Below are 14,683 nucleotides of genomic sequence, written 5' to 3' on the forward strand. Positions count from 1 at the left end.
TTGTTATTCTGCATCTCGTATCATCAGAAAACTGTCCCCATGCCAAAGTGGGCCTTACAGATGGCAGGTTTGGTGGGCTCCGGACCCGCCCCGCCCCTCTGGAATCCCTGTGTAATCCTCTTTTGTCGTTCATTCACTGCTCACTCCTCGCTCACCAGAAGACAGCAGCAACCAGGAGTCACTCTTCGTCTGAACCCACTGTCCTGCAGCCCAGGCCAGGCTAGATGAAGAAAAGCCCACTGCACCCCTTGGCTGGCAAGTTCAGGGCCCCAGGCCAATGTCTCAGGGCCTGGGGAGAGCGGCGAGGTGAGCTGCCTCCTCGCTCTTCCGGCCCAGCCCTCACCTTGATCCTGGACTTAGGCTTCCACAGGGCTCGAGGGGCCACAGTGAAATGGCTGGAGGATGAAAGCGGCCCGGCCCCTCATCTGAGCAAGGAGATGAGACACTGGGTTAGGGTCATCTCTTACCAAACCTGCAGCCATTTCTCCTCTCCTGAAATGCTGAGGGAAACGGGCCCTGGGTCCCCGGTGAGGGTGGGTCCCCAGTACAGTGGGTAGAGGGGCCGTCCCTTCAGATGGTGAGTGAGAGCTAGGACCTGGGAGCCCCTCCCCATTCATTTGATCTACGGGTAGGGGTTTGAGAGAGCTAGGGCTGGGAACTCTGCCCTGGGTGTGGTGGCTTTCTTCTGCCCATCTCCAAGATGCCCCACGAGTGCCAGCACTGTGTAGCAGGAGGACCTGGATCCTGGGTGGAGGGTCATGCTGCAGTCCTTGAGTCAAAGGTGCCAGACGAGGCCCACACCACCACCACCACCACCATCAGGCCTCACTGGATTTGAACAGGATTGCAGGGGCAGACTGGGGGAGCCCAAAGAAGAAAAAGAAATGCCCATTACAGAGCAGCCACCGCTCAGGCAGCAGGTGTGGGCTAGACTGCTGGCATGAGTGCGTGTGCACACTACGCCAGGCCTGTGTGGTATGGGGGTGTGGTGGGTGCTAGGATAGCCCTGACACTTTCCAGGTGGCTCTGGCCCTGGCACCTGTCCGCACTGTGGGCCCCAGGGAGGGGAGCTGAGTGGAGGTGGCTCACTTCCCAGCACTCACCTCTACTTACAGGCCCGGCTCCTGCCTCCCGCCGATTCAACTCCAGGAATAGGGAGCATGGCACTCAAACTCACGGGGCTGAGCACATGGCAGGGACTGGTATTTGCTGACTGGCAAATGAGTGAACAGATATAGAGAAAAGGAGTGAACGGAACCCTGACCCCGGAGGCTGCCCAAGTTGGGCCTGTCTTTACCACAGGGCCACAGGATGTCCACATGCCCAGCACCCAGGATCACCCAGGGCCTTCTTCGCCCTTCTCCATGTTGAACATTGCTAGAGGTGGCCGGCAGGAGGGGTCACCTGAAGAGACACCCGGCTGGGCTGTGGGGAGCTCTGGCCCCTCAGATAGGCCAAGGGTCCCACAACTCACTTTTCAGGCAAGGCTCAAGACACCAGGCTGGGTGTCTGGCTAGGCTGCGAAGGCCCCCAGCTGGAGGCCGGGCCAGGTGGGCTCCTCGACGGGGGCCCGCCGTGGGGGTCTCATCGGAGAGCAGCTCTGAATGGCAGCCAACAGGTTCCCACCTGTAATCCTCCTGACTCTGAGTGGCTGTGCCAGGCATGGATTCAAACCAGAGGTCAGCCCCCAAGACGCAGGAGTCCACCACACTGCCCTGTTGGGACAGGCCGAGCCATGCCATGGCCAGCCGCAGGATGGAGTGGAATCCCGAGAACCAGGTGGAGCCGTCTCAGCAGCCAATTCCAGGCTCACAGCTCAAGTCCAAGGAGAGACTTTTAAGAGTTAGCAGGCTGCCTGGTACCAGTGGCTCATGCCTGTAATCCAGGGTCGAGGTTTGCTGACAGCCAGGGCAGAAAAGCCCACAAGACTCCTATCTCTAATTAACCGGCAAAAATCTCAAAGTGGAGCTGTGGTTCAAGTGGAAGAGCATCAACCTTAAGCAAAAAAAAAAAAAAAAAAAAAAAAAAAACCACAACAGCCAAACGAGACTATCAAGTCCTATGTTCAAGCCCCAGTACTGGTGCACATACATATACCAGACGCCACACGTGTGCACACATAGTCAGCAGGTACCTGCAGCTGCTCAGCACTGACCACCCATCCACACTTGGCCTGTGTATAGGTGGCCTCCCCTGCCCAGGCGGGCAGAGGGCTCCTGGTCCCAGGGAGAAAAAGCAGCCCCACTGGAGTTCTGAGCAAGCATCGCCTGTCCTGAGAGTGCTGTGCAATGTGCCACCCCAGAAATGAAGAGCTCTCAGCCTCAGCTTTCCAAATGGAAGTTTTATTTCTGCTGGAGTTCTCCAATGCCTAGCTTTCCTCGGGCTGCCCAGCCCGGCTGGCCACTCCCCAGGGTTTGTACTGCAACACATTACAGAACACTGCAACCAGCCTGTCCAGGCTTGAGAAGAAAACCTGTGCCGAGCCCAACAAAGTCCAATGTCAAGACAGGAGGGGGACTTTTCTTGAGGAGAGGCCCGTGTTCCTAGAGAAGGTGCCAGGTTCAAGTCTGTAACTATAACCAGCAGCCACTGGGGACATGCTTTGCCTAGCACAGAGCTGCAGAGCAGCCTGAGGCTGCTCAGCTACACCCTGTGAATGCAGCCCAGCGCCATCACCCGAGACTGGGATCCAAGTGCCTCACGCCAGGCACTTCCCAGGGACCTGGGCCAGGCGGGGGCCCCAGAGGCCCGTCACAGGGAACGGAGGACATCTGCCTTGGAAGCAGGCCCAGCCCTCCCTCCATCCTCAGTCCCCTCCAGGCCCTGCAGGCGATACAAGGCCTCCATCTGCCTCCTCTTCTCCTTGGCCCGCTTGATGGCCGTCTGGAAGAGTCTGCAGAAGAGGTGGACAGCCGCAGGGGAGTCGTCATTGCCCGGTACAGGGTAGGTGATGAGGCACGGGTTGCAGTTGGTGTCCACGATGCCGACAGTGGGGATGTTCATCTTGGCTGCGTCCCTCACAGCCACGTGGGGCTCAAAGACATTGTTGAGCGTATGCAGGAAAATGATGAGGTCCGGCAGGCGGACTGTGGGCCCAAAGAGGAGGGTGGCATTGGTCAGCAGGCCGCCCTTGAAATAGCGGGTGTGGGCGTACTCGCCACAGTTGCGGGCTGTGTTCTCGATCAAGTGTGTGAACTGCCGGTTCCGGCTCACGAACAGGATGATGCCCTTGCGGTAGGCCACATGAGCGGTGAAGTTCAAGGCCAGCTGGAGGTGGGCAGCCGTCTGCTCCAGGTCAATGATGTCCTGGTCCAGGCGGCTCCCGAAGATGTACGGCTCCATGAACCTGCGGGCAACCCCGGCGGGTGGGATCAGGGCTCAGGGGGTGATAGCACCAGCCCAGTCTTTGCCCACAGGCACCTACCAGCAACCCAGGCCCTCTGCAGGGCCACTGCAGGCTGGGAGCCAAGTTCCCTCCCCCGTGAGGACATGTCCAGGGATGACTGAATGGGGCCATGGAGGTGGTCTTCCCCCCCCCCCCCCCGCCCTTCCCTGTTGGCCCGGGACATCTGAATAGGGGCCACACAAACGTCTGGATGTTCAAACACAGCTCAGAGAGGGTCCTCACTGCTCCTTGTACCCAGCGCACTTGGCAGCCATTTCTGAGTGCCTGGACTACAGTCCCAGGTCCCTTCAGGCTTTGTCACCTCAATCCTCAGCCACAGTGCCCGGAGCTGAGCCACTGCTCCCTCCACTATGGTCTGCCCCCCCTCCCAACCAGCACCCCTCTCTCCACCACCTAGAACAGGCTACGAGATCCTCCTAGGTGCTGGGCTGTCTGTCTCAGAACCTGTGAAGGAAACCCTGAGCCACAGGTCACCCCCAGGCACAGGAGAAGAAAACCACTGAGCCTTCTGGGGCCCAGGGGTCCCACCTGATGGAGGGACTGAATGCCCGCCAACGCGAGGAAGGCCTGTTCTGCAGACCAAGGCGGGAGGGCTGGCTGGTCCTAACCCCCGGGCCCACACCTGTGCCGGCAGCCAGCTTTGTGCCCCAGGTGCACGCGAGCATCGAAGAGGCTCTTCACGGAAAACAGCTCCTTGACATTGAAGAAGTCCGCGTGGTGGAGGGGCTCCTCCAGGAGCTTGCTCTGGAGGTCTAGGGCAGGCAGGAGAGGATGCATGGGGCCACCCGCCGGGGTCTGCCCACCGAGAGGGGGACGAGGCCTGGAGATGAACTGGAAGCTGCCCCCCCCCCCCACCGCAGCCCTGCCCAGCCCAGCCCAGCCCAGCGCAGCCCAGCCCAGCCCAGCGCAGCCCAGCCCAGCCTGCCCAGCCCGGCCCAGCCCGGCCCAGCCCGGCCCAGCCCAGCCCAGCGCAGCCCGGCCCGGCCCGGCCCGGCCCGGCCCAGCCCAGCCCAGCCCAGCCCAGCCCAGCGCAGCCCAGCCCAGCCTGCCCGCCGTTACCACTGCGGTCGCCACTGCTGTCGCCGTCGCCGGGCTCTCTAGCCGCTGGGGCCGGGGCGCCTGCCAGCGTCCTGAGGCTGGGCCTCGCGGGGCCGAGGGCCGCCGTGTGGACAGCGGGCCAGCGCCGGGCGGGCGGGACACCTGCGGGGGAGAGCCGTGTGCCCCACCGTCCCAGGCACTGCGCCCCTCCCGGGGACCCCCGCTCCGCTCCCGGGACCCCCGCGCCTCTCCCGGGGACCCCCGCTCCTCCCCGCACCCCCGCGCCTCTCCCGGGGCCCCCCGCGCCTCTCCCGGGCCCCCACGCCTCTCCCGGGCCCCCCGCGCCTCTCCCGGGCCCCCGCGCCTCTCCCGGGCCCCCGCGCCTCTCCCGGGACCCCCGCGCCCCCGCGCCTCTCCGGGGACCCCCCCTCCTCCCCGCACCGCTCCCGGGGCCCCCCGCGCCTCTCCCGGGACCCCCGCGCCTCTCCCGGGGACCCCCGCGCCTCTCCCGGGGCCCCCCGCGCCTCTCCCGGGACCCCCGCGCCTCTCCCGGGGACCCCCGCACCTCTCCCGGGGCCCCCCGCGCCTCTCCCGGGGACCCCCGCACCGCTCCCGGGATCCCCGCGCCTCTCCCGGGATCCCCGCGCCTCTCCCGGGACCCCCGCGCCTCTCCCGGGGACCCCCGCACCTCTCCCGGGGCCCCCCGCGCCTCTCCCGGGACCCCCGCACCGCTCCCGGGATCCCCGCGCCTCTCCCGGGACCCCCGCGCCTCTCCCGGGACCCCCGCGCCTCTCCCGGGGACCCCCGCACCGCTCCCGGGATCCCCGCGCCTCTCCCGGGGACCCCCGCACCTCTCCCGGGGCCCCCCGCGCCTCTCCCGGGACCCCCGCGCCTCTCCCGGGACCCCCGCGCCTCTCCCGGGGCCCCCCGCGCCTCTCCCGGGACCCCCGCGCCTCTCCCGGGGACCCCCGCACCGCTCCTGGGATCCCCGCGCCTCTCCCGGGACCCCCGCACCTCTCCCGGGGCCCCCCGCGCCTCTCCCGGGACCCCCGCGCCTCTCCCGGGGACCCCCGCACCGCTCCTGGGACCCCCGCGCCTCTCCCGGGCCCTCGCTTCTCCCCGCGCCCCCGCGCCTCTCCCGGGCCCCCGGTCTCACCCGCGCGGGACAGCCGGGACAGCACGAGTCTGGAGGCCGCCATGGCGGGCGCGGACCGGACGCGGCTCCGCCCCTCCGCTCGCGGCGAGCGGCCCCGCCGCCCCTCCGCCGCCCGCGCGGGCCGCAGCGCCGCCCGCAGGCCCGGAGGACCCGCCCGGCCCGCGAGGCCCTCGGCGGGGCGCCGGGGGCGGCCGGTCCTCCCTCCCGGGCGGCGGGCCTCCTCCGCCCCCGGCCCGGCCCCCCAGCCCTTCTACTCCAGCCGCGCGCCACCGCAGCCCGTGGGCCCTGCTTGGAGCAAGAGCCTCGCGGCCTTTCCAGCCCAGGTGGGCTTCGAACCGCGATCCTCACATCTCAGCCTCGGGAGCTGCTGGAGTGAGGCCGAGCCAGCGAGCCCGGGGCGGACGTGGGGCGCCTGCCCTGGTGCCGGCCGGGCCTGTGCAGGCGCAGCGCTGCGGGGAGGCCTGAGGCGGCTGGGGTCGCAGGCTCCTGGGAGGAGTCCCCCACGGGACGGGCACACCCCTGCGGATGGGCCCCGGTGCCACGGACCCCAGGATCCCAGGATCCCAAAGCTGCCTCCTGCCGCAATTTGGTGCCATACAGGTGTGCCAAAAAGTTCCAGAAAGACTCCCTTGGCCCGCCCGGGATCCTCCGGCCAGCAAGGATGTGCTCTCTCCCTGCCCGCCATGCCCACTGTTACTTACTTCTCTGGGGGTGGGGGGGGGGGGGGGGGAGGGAGGGGAGGAGAGAGAGGAGAGCCTGCCGGGCCTTGCACCTGCCCCTTTAAGGACCTAGCCCTCCAGATCAGGTGACTCCATTGCCTAGCAACAGGACAACAAGCTATTGCTGCCACCCTGGGCTTAGCTACTTTGAAGGCTTTGGCTGTGAGTTTTTCCTGCTAGAGGCCAAATGTCGGGGGAACACCCCGAAGAGTGCAAGGAAATCCCCCCCGAGTGTGAGAAACACTCCCAAGAGTATAAGGCAAGCACCCCACAGTGCGAAGACCCCCCCCAAGACTGTGGGAAGCCTGTGAAACCCAAGGCCAAGGCCGGGGAGAAGACCAGCGACTACTACCGTGTGAACAAGGACCTGCCAGGCAGGTTCAACAACCCAGCTTGTTTTCAGGGCTACAGGTGAGGAAAATGGGGTGTCTGGAAAGCAGCAGGATGCTCAGACAGTCCCATGTCTCCCATGGCTTCCCCTTGGGCACCCCCCCAGCCCCTCCCAGAAATGCTCCCCAAAGCCCCACCTTGGAATGTGAGCTGAAGTGTGGGGAGCCCCCAGTGGAAGTCAGAACCTTTGTGACCATGGGAAGCCTCGGCCACCCCCCTCCTCCTCTTTGTTAGCGAAATGGGCTTCCTTCCCATAGCTTAGTCCCCTTCCCCTCCCCACAGCTTGGCACGCTCCCTTCCTAGGCAACACCAGGCCCCTGTAGTACAGGCAGTAAATCATCAGCCTCCAGCCCCCTTTACCTCGGGATGGCACTTCTCTGGGGCAGCTACCACCATAGAAGGCAGCAAGAGCCCCTTAGAGTGACCTTCAGCTCTGGGCAGCTGCAGGACCCTTGTCTACTATTTGGGCAGCAGCCATAAATCCTAGTCCACCATGATGAAGCCCCTGGCCTATGCGTCCACACCAGGGTCTCTGCCTCCTAGCCCCTTCCAGCCCCTCCTAGACCTCCTAAGTGATATAGGTCACCCCAGACAATAGCTGGTGCTGCTTCTCATTCCTCCCTGTGAGAAGGGGTCTTGCCACCCCCTTTCCTGGCAATAAACCTTTCTTTGTTCTCTGCACCTGGATGTCTGCGTGGTGGTTCTCTAGCAAAGTCAATGAGCCAATCACTCTTGAACCTCTACCAGAGTGGGTGGGTATTGCTGGGGGTGGTGAGGCTGAGGTTACAGGGCAGCCAGGCCTAGGAAATAACAGAATACCCCCATTGCTGCAGGGCAGATGCCAGGACCTCCCTGCCCGGTGCCCCACCCCCACAAGTCCTGTAGGGCAGTGTCTGCATGTGTCCATGCTGTTCCCTGTGGAGACTGTCTAGTAGGAAATGGAGCTGTGGGCAGTGGCCCTGGGCCATGCCAGTAGGAAGGGCAGCACTGGGGACAGAAGCCACATCTGCACTACCGCATACCTGCACTTGGCAAGGGTGTGGAGCTGGGATTTAGAAGGGAAGCCCCCGGGAGGCAGGGCCTGGCAGCTGATGGCAGGCAGCTTCCCAGGGTAATTAGCGGAGCTAGGCAGTGGCCCCGCCAGGGTCGGGCTGGGTGCCCTTCAGCAGTGCTTTGGGAGGAGGGGACTGAAGCTTTAGAGGAGGCCAGGGCCATGAGCCTGCCAGGGTGAGTGTTGCATTCCAGCTGTATCGCCCGCCTTGCACGCGGCCAGCCTGGCACATGGCTGTCCTTGGGGCTCTGCCAACAGGCCTCCAGCAGCCAAATTCTGTAAGGCGGTGGCCCGAGCAGACTTGGATGAGTGAGTGAAGGGTGTGTTTCTCCTCTGCAGGAGCCAGGAGGTCGTCTCCTTGTACAGGACGAGTAACCAGACCTACGGGAGCAGAGCACCCACTGTGCATGAGATGCCGGTGTGTGGGGCACGCGGAGGGGAGGACCTGGGGGGCCCTGAACGTGTTGGATGGGTGGAAGGAGGTGGGGGAGCTCCAGCTTCTAACACCCAGAGGGGGAGGCTGTGCCTGACTTGCACATGAATGTAGAAGGCGAATGTGTTCTAGAAAGAGGAAATTGCAGGAAGATTTGCTGCTATGCTCCTCTCGTCTCCCAGTACATGCCCCTGTGCACACCTTCACATGTGAACACAACCGTAACACATGTACACAGTCATAACACATGGATGTGACCTGCACATTCACACCTGCCTTTGTTATGCATGCAGCCTTACACATGGACACAACTGTCACACAACCTTCACTGTATACTCAACCTTCACACATGCATATTTGTGCAAGTCATAACAAAGGCACACACATTTGGCCTTCACACATGAATGCAACCATCACACGTACACACCATCTTGACATATGTACAACCTTCACATGCACTCAGTCTTCATAATGTGCACAGTCTGCACATCTGCATACAATCCACACACACATCGTCTGTACACAGACATGCTCCACAAGGCACTTAGCAGCCACAGATGCACACACCCTTCACATTGCTGTGTACTGAGCATTCACACAGACTCACAGCCATCACACAGGTGCTGAGCATTCCCACATACACAGAACCTTCCCACAAGAGCTCAGTGTTTCCTGGGCAGTGGTGGCTCATGCCTATAATCACAGCTACTGAGGAGGCTGTGGCTTAAGGGTTATGCCAGCACACACACACACACACACACACACACACACACACACACACACACACACACACACAGCATCAAGACCATTGGGCTGGTGGGGTGTGGGCCATGGAGGTTTGCTTTTGTTTTGCTGGACAGCTCTAAGATGACATTAACACATGGTGAGTCCTTAAAACCACTCCTGTCATGTGAACAGGTGTCTCCCAAAGGTCCAGGTGGTAAACGCTTAGTCCCAGTGTGCTCTGCGGGTCCCAGTGTGCTCTGCGGGTCTCAGGGTACACTGTGGGCCCCAGGATATACTGTGGGACCCAGGGTGCACTGCAGATCCCAGGGTACACTGCGGGTCCCAGGGTGCACTGTGGGCCCCAGGGTGCTCTGCGGGTCCCAGGGCACACTGCAGGCCCCAGGGTATCTGCGGGTCCCAGGGTACACTGCAGGCCCCAGGGTGGACTGCAGACCCCAGGGTATCTGCAGGTCCCAGGGTACACTGTGAGTCCCAGGGTGCACTGCAGATCCCAGGGTACACTGTGGGTCCCAGGGTGCACTGTGGGCCCCAGGGTGCTCTGCGGGTCCCAGGGCACACTGCAGGCCCCAGGGTATCTGCGGGTCCCAGGGCACACTGCAGGCCCCAGGGTATCTGCGGGTCCCAGGGTACACTGTGAGTCCCAGGGTGCACTGCAGATCCCAGTGTACACTGTGGGTCCCAGGGTACACTGTGGGCCCCAGGGTATACTGTGGGACCCAGGGTGCACTGCAGATCCCAGGGCACACTGCGGGTCCCAGGGTGCACTGTGGGCCCCAGGGTGCTCTGCGGGTCCCAGGGTACACTGTGAGTCCCAGGATGCACTGCAGATCCCAGGGTACACTGCGGGTCCCAGGGTACACTGTGGGCCCCAGGTTATACTGTGGGACCCAGGGTGCACTGCAGATCCCAGGGTACACTGCGGGTCCCAGGGTGCACTGTGGGCCCCAGGGTGCTCTGCGGGTCCCAGGGTACACTGCAGGCCCCAGGGTGGACTGCAGACCCCAGGGTATCTGCGGGTCCCAGGGTACACTGTGAGTCCCAGGGTGCACTGCAGATCCCAGGGTACACTGCGGGTCCCAGAGTACACTGCAGGCCCCAGGGTGGACTGCAGACCCCAGGGTATCTGCGGGTCCCAGGTTGCACTGGGGTGTGTCTGGGAGGGGCTATGGGAGCCCTGGTGGCATCTCTTTGCTCTGCTGTGTGGCTCCTGGTGTGAGTAGCTCATTCTGCCATCAACACGAGGCCACACCAAGGGCATTGCCTGATCTGAGTGGGAACCCCCAACGCTTAAACCTTTCCTCTTGGTAAGTGCTGAGTCTCAGGTAGTGTGTGTGATCATCACACACTTGACTAACACACACCCTGATGTAGACGCGGCTTTCATCCCACAGAAGAGACACTGAAGTTCAGGTGAACAGGGAAAAGCAGCGCTCCAGGCCCGATCCCAGGTTAACGCTCACAGTCAAAACTAAGTGTGAAAATGCCCCCATGTGATGGCCCTGTAACATCCGTGTCCTGGTGAACACAGGCACTATTCATCACTATTCCCAGACTGCCCATGTAAACCGGTGAGGCCGTGGCTGGCCAGGCCTTCTTGTCCACCCTGCTTCTTTCCCTGCTAGGAACGAGGAGGGCATTTTCCTCTTACAGTCTTTCAAAGAGCTTTCAAAAGAGCATCATGGCGTACCCGGAATCCTCATATTTCTTCTCTCTTCCAGACAGAATATTACCCAAACTCAAACAAGTTTTCCAAACACCAGGCAGCTTGTGGAATGTTCCAGAGCAACGTTTTCAATGTCGTCTTGGAGAAGAGCGTCGTGACGGGTCCTGACAACTACATCACCCCCTGTGACCGGCTCAACTTCCACCCCAGTTACAACGGCAACAGGCCGTCCTTCTGTGACTGAGGGTAGCGTGCTCTGTGGCCCAGCCACTGCTCCCCAGCAGCACTGCCCTAGTGCTGGACAAGTTTCCATATTGTAAACGTACACTGGCCACTTCTTTCTCTGAAAACACTGCTCTGTCTTTGCAACAGAAAAGTATGCAAATAGGGGCTGTAATATCCTGCTTTCTTCCTTTGATATTGAAGATATATGTAGAGAAGATGTGAATGGCTTAATTTTCCATTAAAACATTGCCTCTGTCTGAATTTTTTTTTAAATCAGTCCTGGGGCTTGAACTTGGGGCCTGGGCTTTGTCCCTGAGCCTCTCTGTGCTCAAGGCTAGTACTCTACCACTTGAGCCACAGAGCCACTTCTGGCCCTTTCTGTGTATGTGATACTGAGGAATCAAACCCAGGGCTTCGTGCATACTAGGCAAGCAGTCTACCACTGGGCCTCATTCCCAGCCCCTCTGTCTGATATTTGTGACGGAACGCCAGAGCTGTGGGTGTCTGGGACTGGAAGTTTAATCTGGAGTCAAGAAATGCATGGGTAGCACGCCAGCAATGTCATCAGGAAGCCATGATTGTTACCCTGGACCCTGGAGGGGCCCTGGGGAGCATGGGGTGCTGTGCCTGGGCATGGTGTGACCAAGGACTGGGTGATGGGAAGAGCAGACACCTGTTGGCAAATCATCCATCCATGATGCAGAGGGAGAGAGACTGGTGAAGGCCAGAAGGGGCCAGTGAGAGGGGCCATCTCAGTGCCAACTAGGCCAGGCACAGCTTAGCTAGAGATCAGACAAGATCCAGTGTTCTGAGTTAAAGGGAGGATCTCTATGATTGTAAGTTTCAAGAGAAAGTTAAAATCAGAGGAGTAATTAGTGTATTTGGAGGTGGAGGAATAACTACATAGGTGGATTGTTATCTAGAATCCTAAATCAGTGTTGGGTATAAGCTACTAAGTTCTAGGAGGAGGAGAAGATTCTGACATACCCTGGGGCCTCCTTCATAGCCTACTTATCTCCAGGATCTCGCAGGCACGAGTTTGAGGAGGAAGTTAAACTTCAGCCAGGACTAATGATTATGAATGCAGAGAAGTAAACACTGGGCAGCATTCTTAATGTCCCTTGTGGTATGGAGAACAGAACTGCTCAATATGTCTAATATAAAGGATACAAAGCAGAGCTTGACGCCAGAATAGATGTCATGTCTTTCTTCTGAGCTGGGAAACCAGCGATTTGAGTGTGACGGAAGATAGGTTCCTTACAGTCCTTACATCAAAGTGCCAATGTAACCCTTCTGTGTTGAAGCCTCTTAAAGAAGCTTCAGGACACGCTAAGGAGGAGGAAGCCCTTCCTCCCAGGTGGCTCTGAAGAGCAGGGGGCGGGGCTGGAGTGGCTAGTGCACACCTGAGAAAACCTCAGTGCTGGGCAGAGCTCTCCCTTCCGGGCTGAGGACCCTGTTGGGCCTGGCCTGGGCCTAGCAGTCAGCAAAGAAGGTGTGTGGCTGCTGGCCAGGCACAGCGGTCCATGCTTGTAAGTCCAGCCACTCTCAAGACAGAGACCGGGAGGATCATGGCTCATGATCCTCAAAAAGTTAATGAGACCCTATCTCAAAAAAACAAGGTAGATGGTGGCTCATGTCATGTGGTCCCGGCTACACGGGAAGTGTAGGTACGATTGCTGTCCTAGGTCAGCCCAGGCAAAAACTTGTGACAAGAGAGCTAGGGGCATGGCTCAAGTGTAGAGCCCCACTCTACTATCACCAAATAATGCTAATAATAATAACAATAATAACTCATTACTGTTTAGGGGATCCAGAGGGTCCTGTGGGCAGTGTGGGCTTGGGCTGGAGGACATTGATGGGCCAAGTCTATTAAGATGCTGTTTCTGCAGCAACTGCTGCTGCATTCTCTAAATAGAAGCATCTGGAAAGACAAACTCTCATTTCCTCTAATACGTCTTATTCTGTTGCTGTTGCTACACTGAAAAACTTGAGGCTGGGTATTTATTCGAAAGTAGAAGGTGATTTGGGTCTGGGTTTGGGAGAGCTCAGGTCTTTCCCCCTTCTTACCAACTCATTAATGACAAGGGTCCCACACTCCTGACCGCAGGCAACCCTGATGGCCTCCCAACACGGTTCCCTCTGACTCAGTTACCTGGGAGTTGGGGGACATGGGTCACGGGCCTCTGAGAGATATGCAAGCTGTGGCCGTGTCCATCCTCACAGCTTCAGCGAGGGCGATTCTGGCTCTGGCTGTCCAGTGAGGTTTGCAGGGCTTGGGCACTATGGCCTCAGCTGACCCTTCCCTGGCCTGGACACAGCACTTACCCTGTGCCTTTGCTTTCAGATGGGAAAGTGAGGCTCCAGAGAAGGTGTCCTGTGACAGGCCTCGTTTTGGAAGCTGCCTCAGGGAAGCCCCCGGAGCCCAGGCCCGAGCGTTTGTTCCTACACGCCAGGCTCTAAGTCGCTCTGCATTTGCAGGTGTCATGGAGGAAAAACGATTATAAACTTCCAGACCTTTGTCTGTTTGATGTATCTCCAAGCTGAAGCTTTCTTTTCCTGGTCCTGGGGCTTGAACTCAGGGCCTGGGTGCTATCCCTGAGCCTCTCTCTGCTCAAAGTTAGAGTTCTACCACTTGAGCCACACCAGCACTTCTGGCTTTTATGAGTAGTTTATTGGAGATAAGAGTCTCACAGGGCTGGCTTCAAACAGTGATCCTCAGATCTCAGCCTCCTCAGTAGCTAGGATTATGGACATGAATCACCATCGCTGGACAGGACATATTTTTTATATGAGCAGATAAAGTGCTGTCATATGATCATTCACATCTTGAGCAATAAATAAAGATGATTTCCCCCAGCCCTCCCCCACACCAGGATGACTGAAGCTCTTAAAACTGGATGTTTTTGCAGGATTGCCAGTGGGTTTATGTCTGTATTTCTAGCTATTCAGGAACGTGAGATATACAGGTTCAAAGTTCAAAGCCAGGCCAGGCAGAGACTTCCTATCCAAAATAGCCAGCAAAAAACAGACTGGAGATGTGGCCTAAATGTCGTGTCAGCTGAATGAGCAAGCCAAGTAACTGAAAGGCCATGACCTGGGTGCTGGTGGCTCACACCTGTAAATCTAGATACTCAGGAGGCTGAGATCTGAGGATCTTGGTTTGAAGCAGCCGAGGCAGGAAAGTCTGAGATTTTTATCTCCAAGTGACCATTAAAAAGCCAGAAGGGGCTGGGCAGAAAATTCCATGTGACTCATATCTCCGATAAATCACTCAGAAAACTGGAGGTGGTGCTGTGGCTCAAGTGGTAGAGCTCTTGCCTTGAGATGAAGAACCGAGGGATAGTACCCAGGCCCAGAGTTCAAGCCCCATGACCAAACAAACAAAAACTAGGTACACAAGGTATAGAAATTCTCTTCTGGTTACAATAGCTACAACACTGAGCTCCAGAGACCCTGGGTTGCAAAACTCGAGGTGATGATGCAGAGATTAGAGGCGTTCCCTGCGGTAGTTGCAGGCACTGTGGGGCTATGGGAGCACCAGCAGGCACGCCTCGAGGAGGAACCAGAGGCTCCCGAGCATCAGCCAGGCCCCTCTGGGTCGGCCCAGGACGACGGGCCACAGACAGCAATGCATACGGTTGGCTTGGGTGCCCAGTGGCATCCACCCGGCTCCCTCAGGGCGCTTATGTGGGAGGCTTGTCCCCAGCACTGGGGGCTTGACCACCACAAGTGACCGAGGTGTCTGTGGACCAAACCACCTCACGAGTGCTACTGTTCACTCACACACAGGGGTCTACAACAGGATGATGCACACATACCTGAGGTGTGCCACGATTAAAAACGAAGATCAATAGC

General features: G+C 59.5%; 2 protein-coding genes across 4 annotated transcripts; one reads left to right on the forward strand and one right to left on the reverse strand.

Annotated features, from left to right (window-relative positions):
- Positions 1 to 2,323: 2,323 nt before the first annotated feature.
- On the reverse strand, positions 2,324 to 5,648 carry Mrps2 (mitochondrial ribosomal protein S2). Of its 2 annotated transcripts, XM_042681185.1 has the most exons (4): positions 5,601 to 5,646; positions 4,466 to 4,606; positions 4,029 to 4,158; positions 2,324 to 3,346 (listed from the first exon to the last, which is right to left on the reverse strand). In XM_042681185.1, the coding sequence occupies exons 1-4, from the start codon at positions 5,641 to 5,643 to the stop codon at positions 2,752 to 2,754; spliced, it is 909 nt and encodes a 302-aa protein (XP_042537119.1). In that variant the 5' UTR covers positions 5,644 to 5,646; the 3' UTR covers positions 2,324 to 2,751. The 2 variants fall into 2 exon arrangements, with proteins under 2 accessions (XP_042537119.1, XP_042537120.1); XM_042681186.1 differs by lacking the exon at positions 4,466 to 4,606 and having other exon boundaries at positions 5,601 to 5,648.
- A 793-nt stretch (positions 5,649 to 6,441) lies between these two features.
- Positions 6,442 to 11,081, forward strand: CUNH9orf116 (chromosome unknown C9orf116 homolog). 2 transcript variants are annotated; one of them, XM_042681187.1, is made up of 3 exons: positions 6,442 to 6,730; positions 8,100 to 8,178; positions 10,659 to 11,081. In XM_042681187.1, the coding sequence occupies exons 1-3, from the start codon at positions 6,507 to 6,509 to the stop codon at positions 10,845 to 10,847; spliced, it is 492 nt and encodes a 163-aa protein (XP_042537121.1). In that variant the 5' UTR covers positions 6,442 to 6,506; the 3' UTR covers positions 10,848 to 11,081. The 2 variants fall into 2 exon arrangements, with proteins under 2 accessions (XP_042537121.1, XP_042537122.1); XM_042681188.1 differs by having other exon boundaries at positions 8,103 to 8,178.
- Positions 11,082 to 14,683: the final 3,602 nt, after the last annotated feature.

This window comes from Dipodomys spectabilis, unplaced genomic scaffold, assembly GCF_019054845.1.
Source record: "Dipodomys spectabilis isolate Male_0828 unplaced genomic scaffold, ASM1905484v1 ptg000067l, whole genome shotgun sequence".
Taxonomy (NCBI): domain Eukaryota; kingdom Metazoa; phylum Chordata; class Mammalia; order Rodentia; family Heteromyidae; genus Dipodomys; species Dipodomys spectabilis.

Excerpts from the sequence above, each read along its gene's own strand:
- Mrps2 (XM_042681185.1), bottom strand. The coding sequence starts at position 5,643 with ATGGCGGCCTCCAGACTCGTGCTGTCCCGGCTGTCCCGCGCGG. Across the intron at positions 4,607-5,600 it reads GTCCCGGCTGTCCCGCGCGG|GTGTCCCGCCCGCCCGGCGC; the intron begins GTGAGACCGGGG and ends TCTCCCCCGCAG. Across the intron at positions 4,159-4,465 it reads CAGCAGTGGCGACCGCAGTG|ACCTCCAGAGCAAGCTCCTG; the intron begins GTAACGGCGGGC and ends TGCCTGCCCTAG.
- CUNH9orf116 (XM_042681187.1), top strand. The coding sequence starts at position 6,507 with ATGTCGGGGGAACACCCCGAAGAGTGCAAGGAAATCCCCCCCGAGTGT. Across the intron at positions 6,731-8,099 it reads GCTTGTTTTCAGGGCTACAG|GAGCCAGGAGGTCGTCTCCT; the intron begins GTGAGGAAAATG and ends TCTCCTCTGCAG. Across the intron at positions 8,179-10,658 it reads CCACTGTGCATGAGATGCCG|ACAGAATATTACCCAAACTC; the intron begins GTGTGTGGGGCA and ends TCTCTCTTCCAG.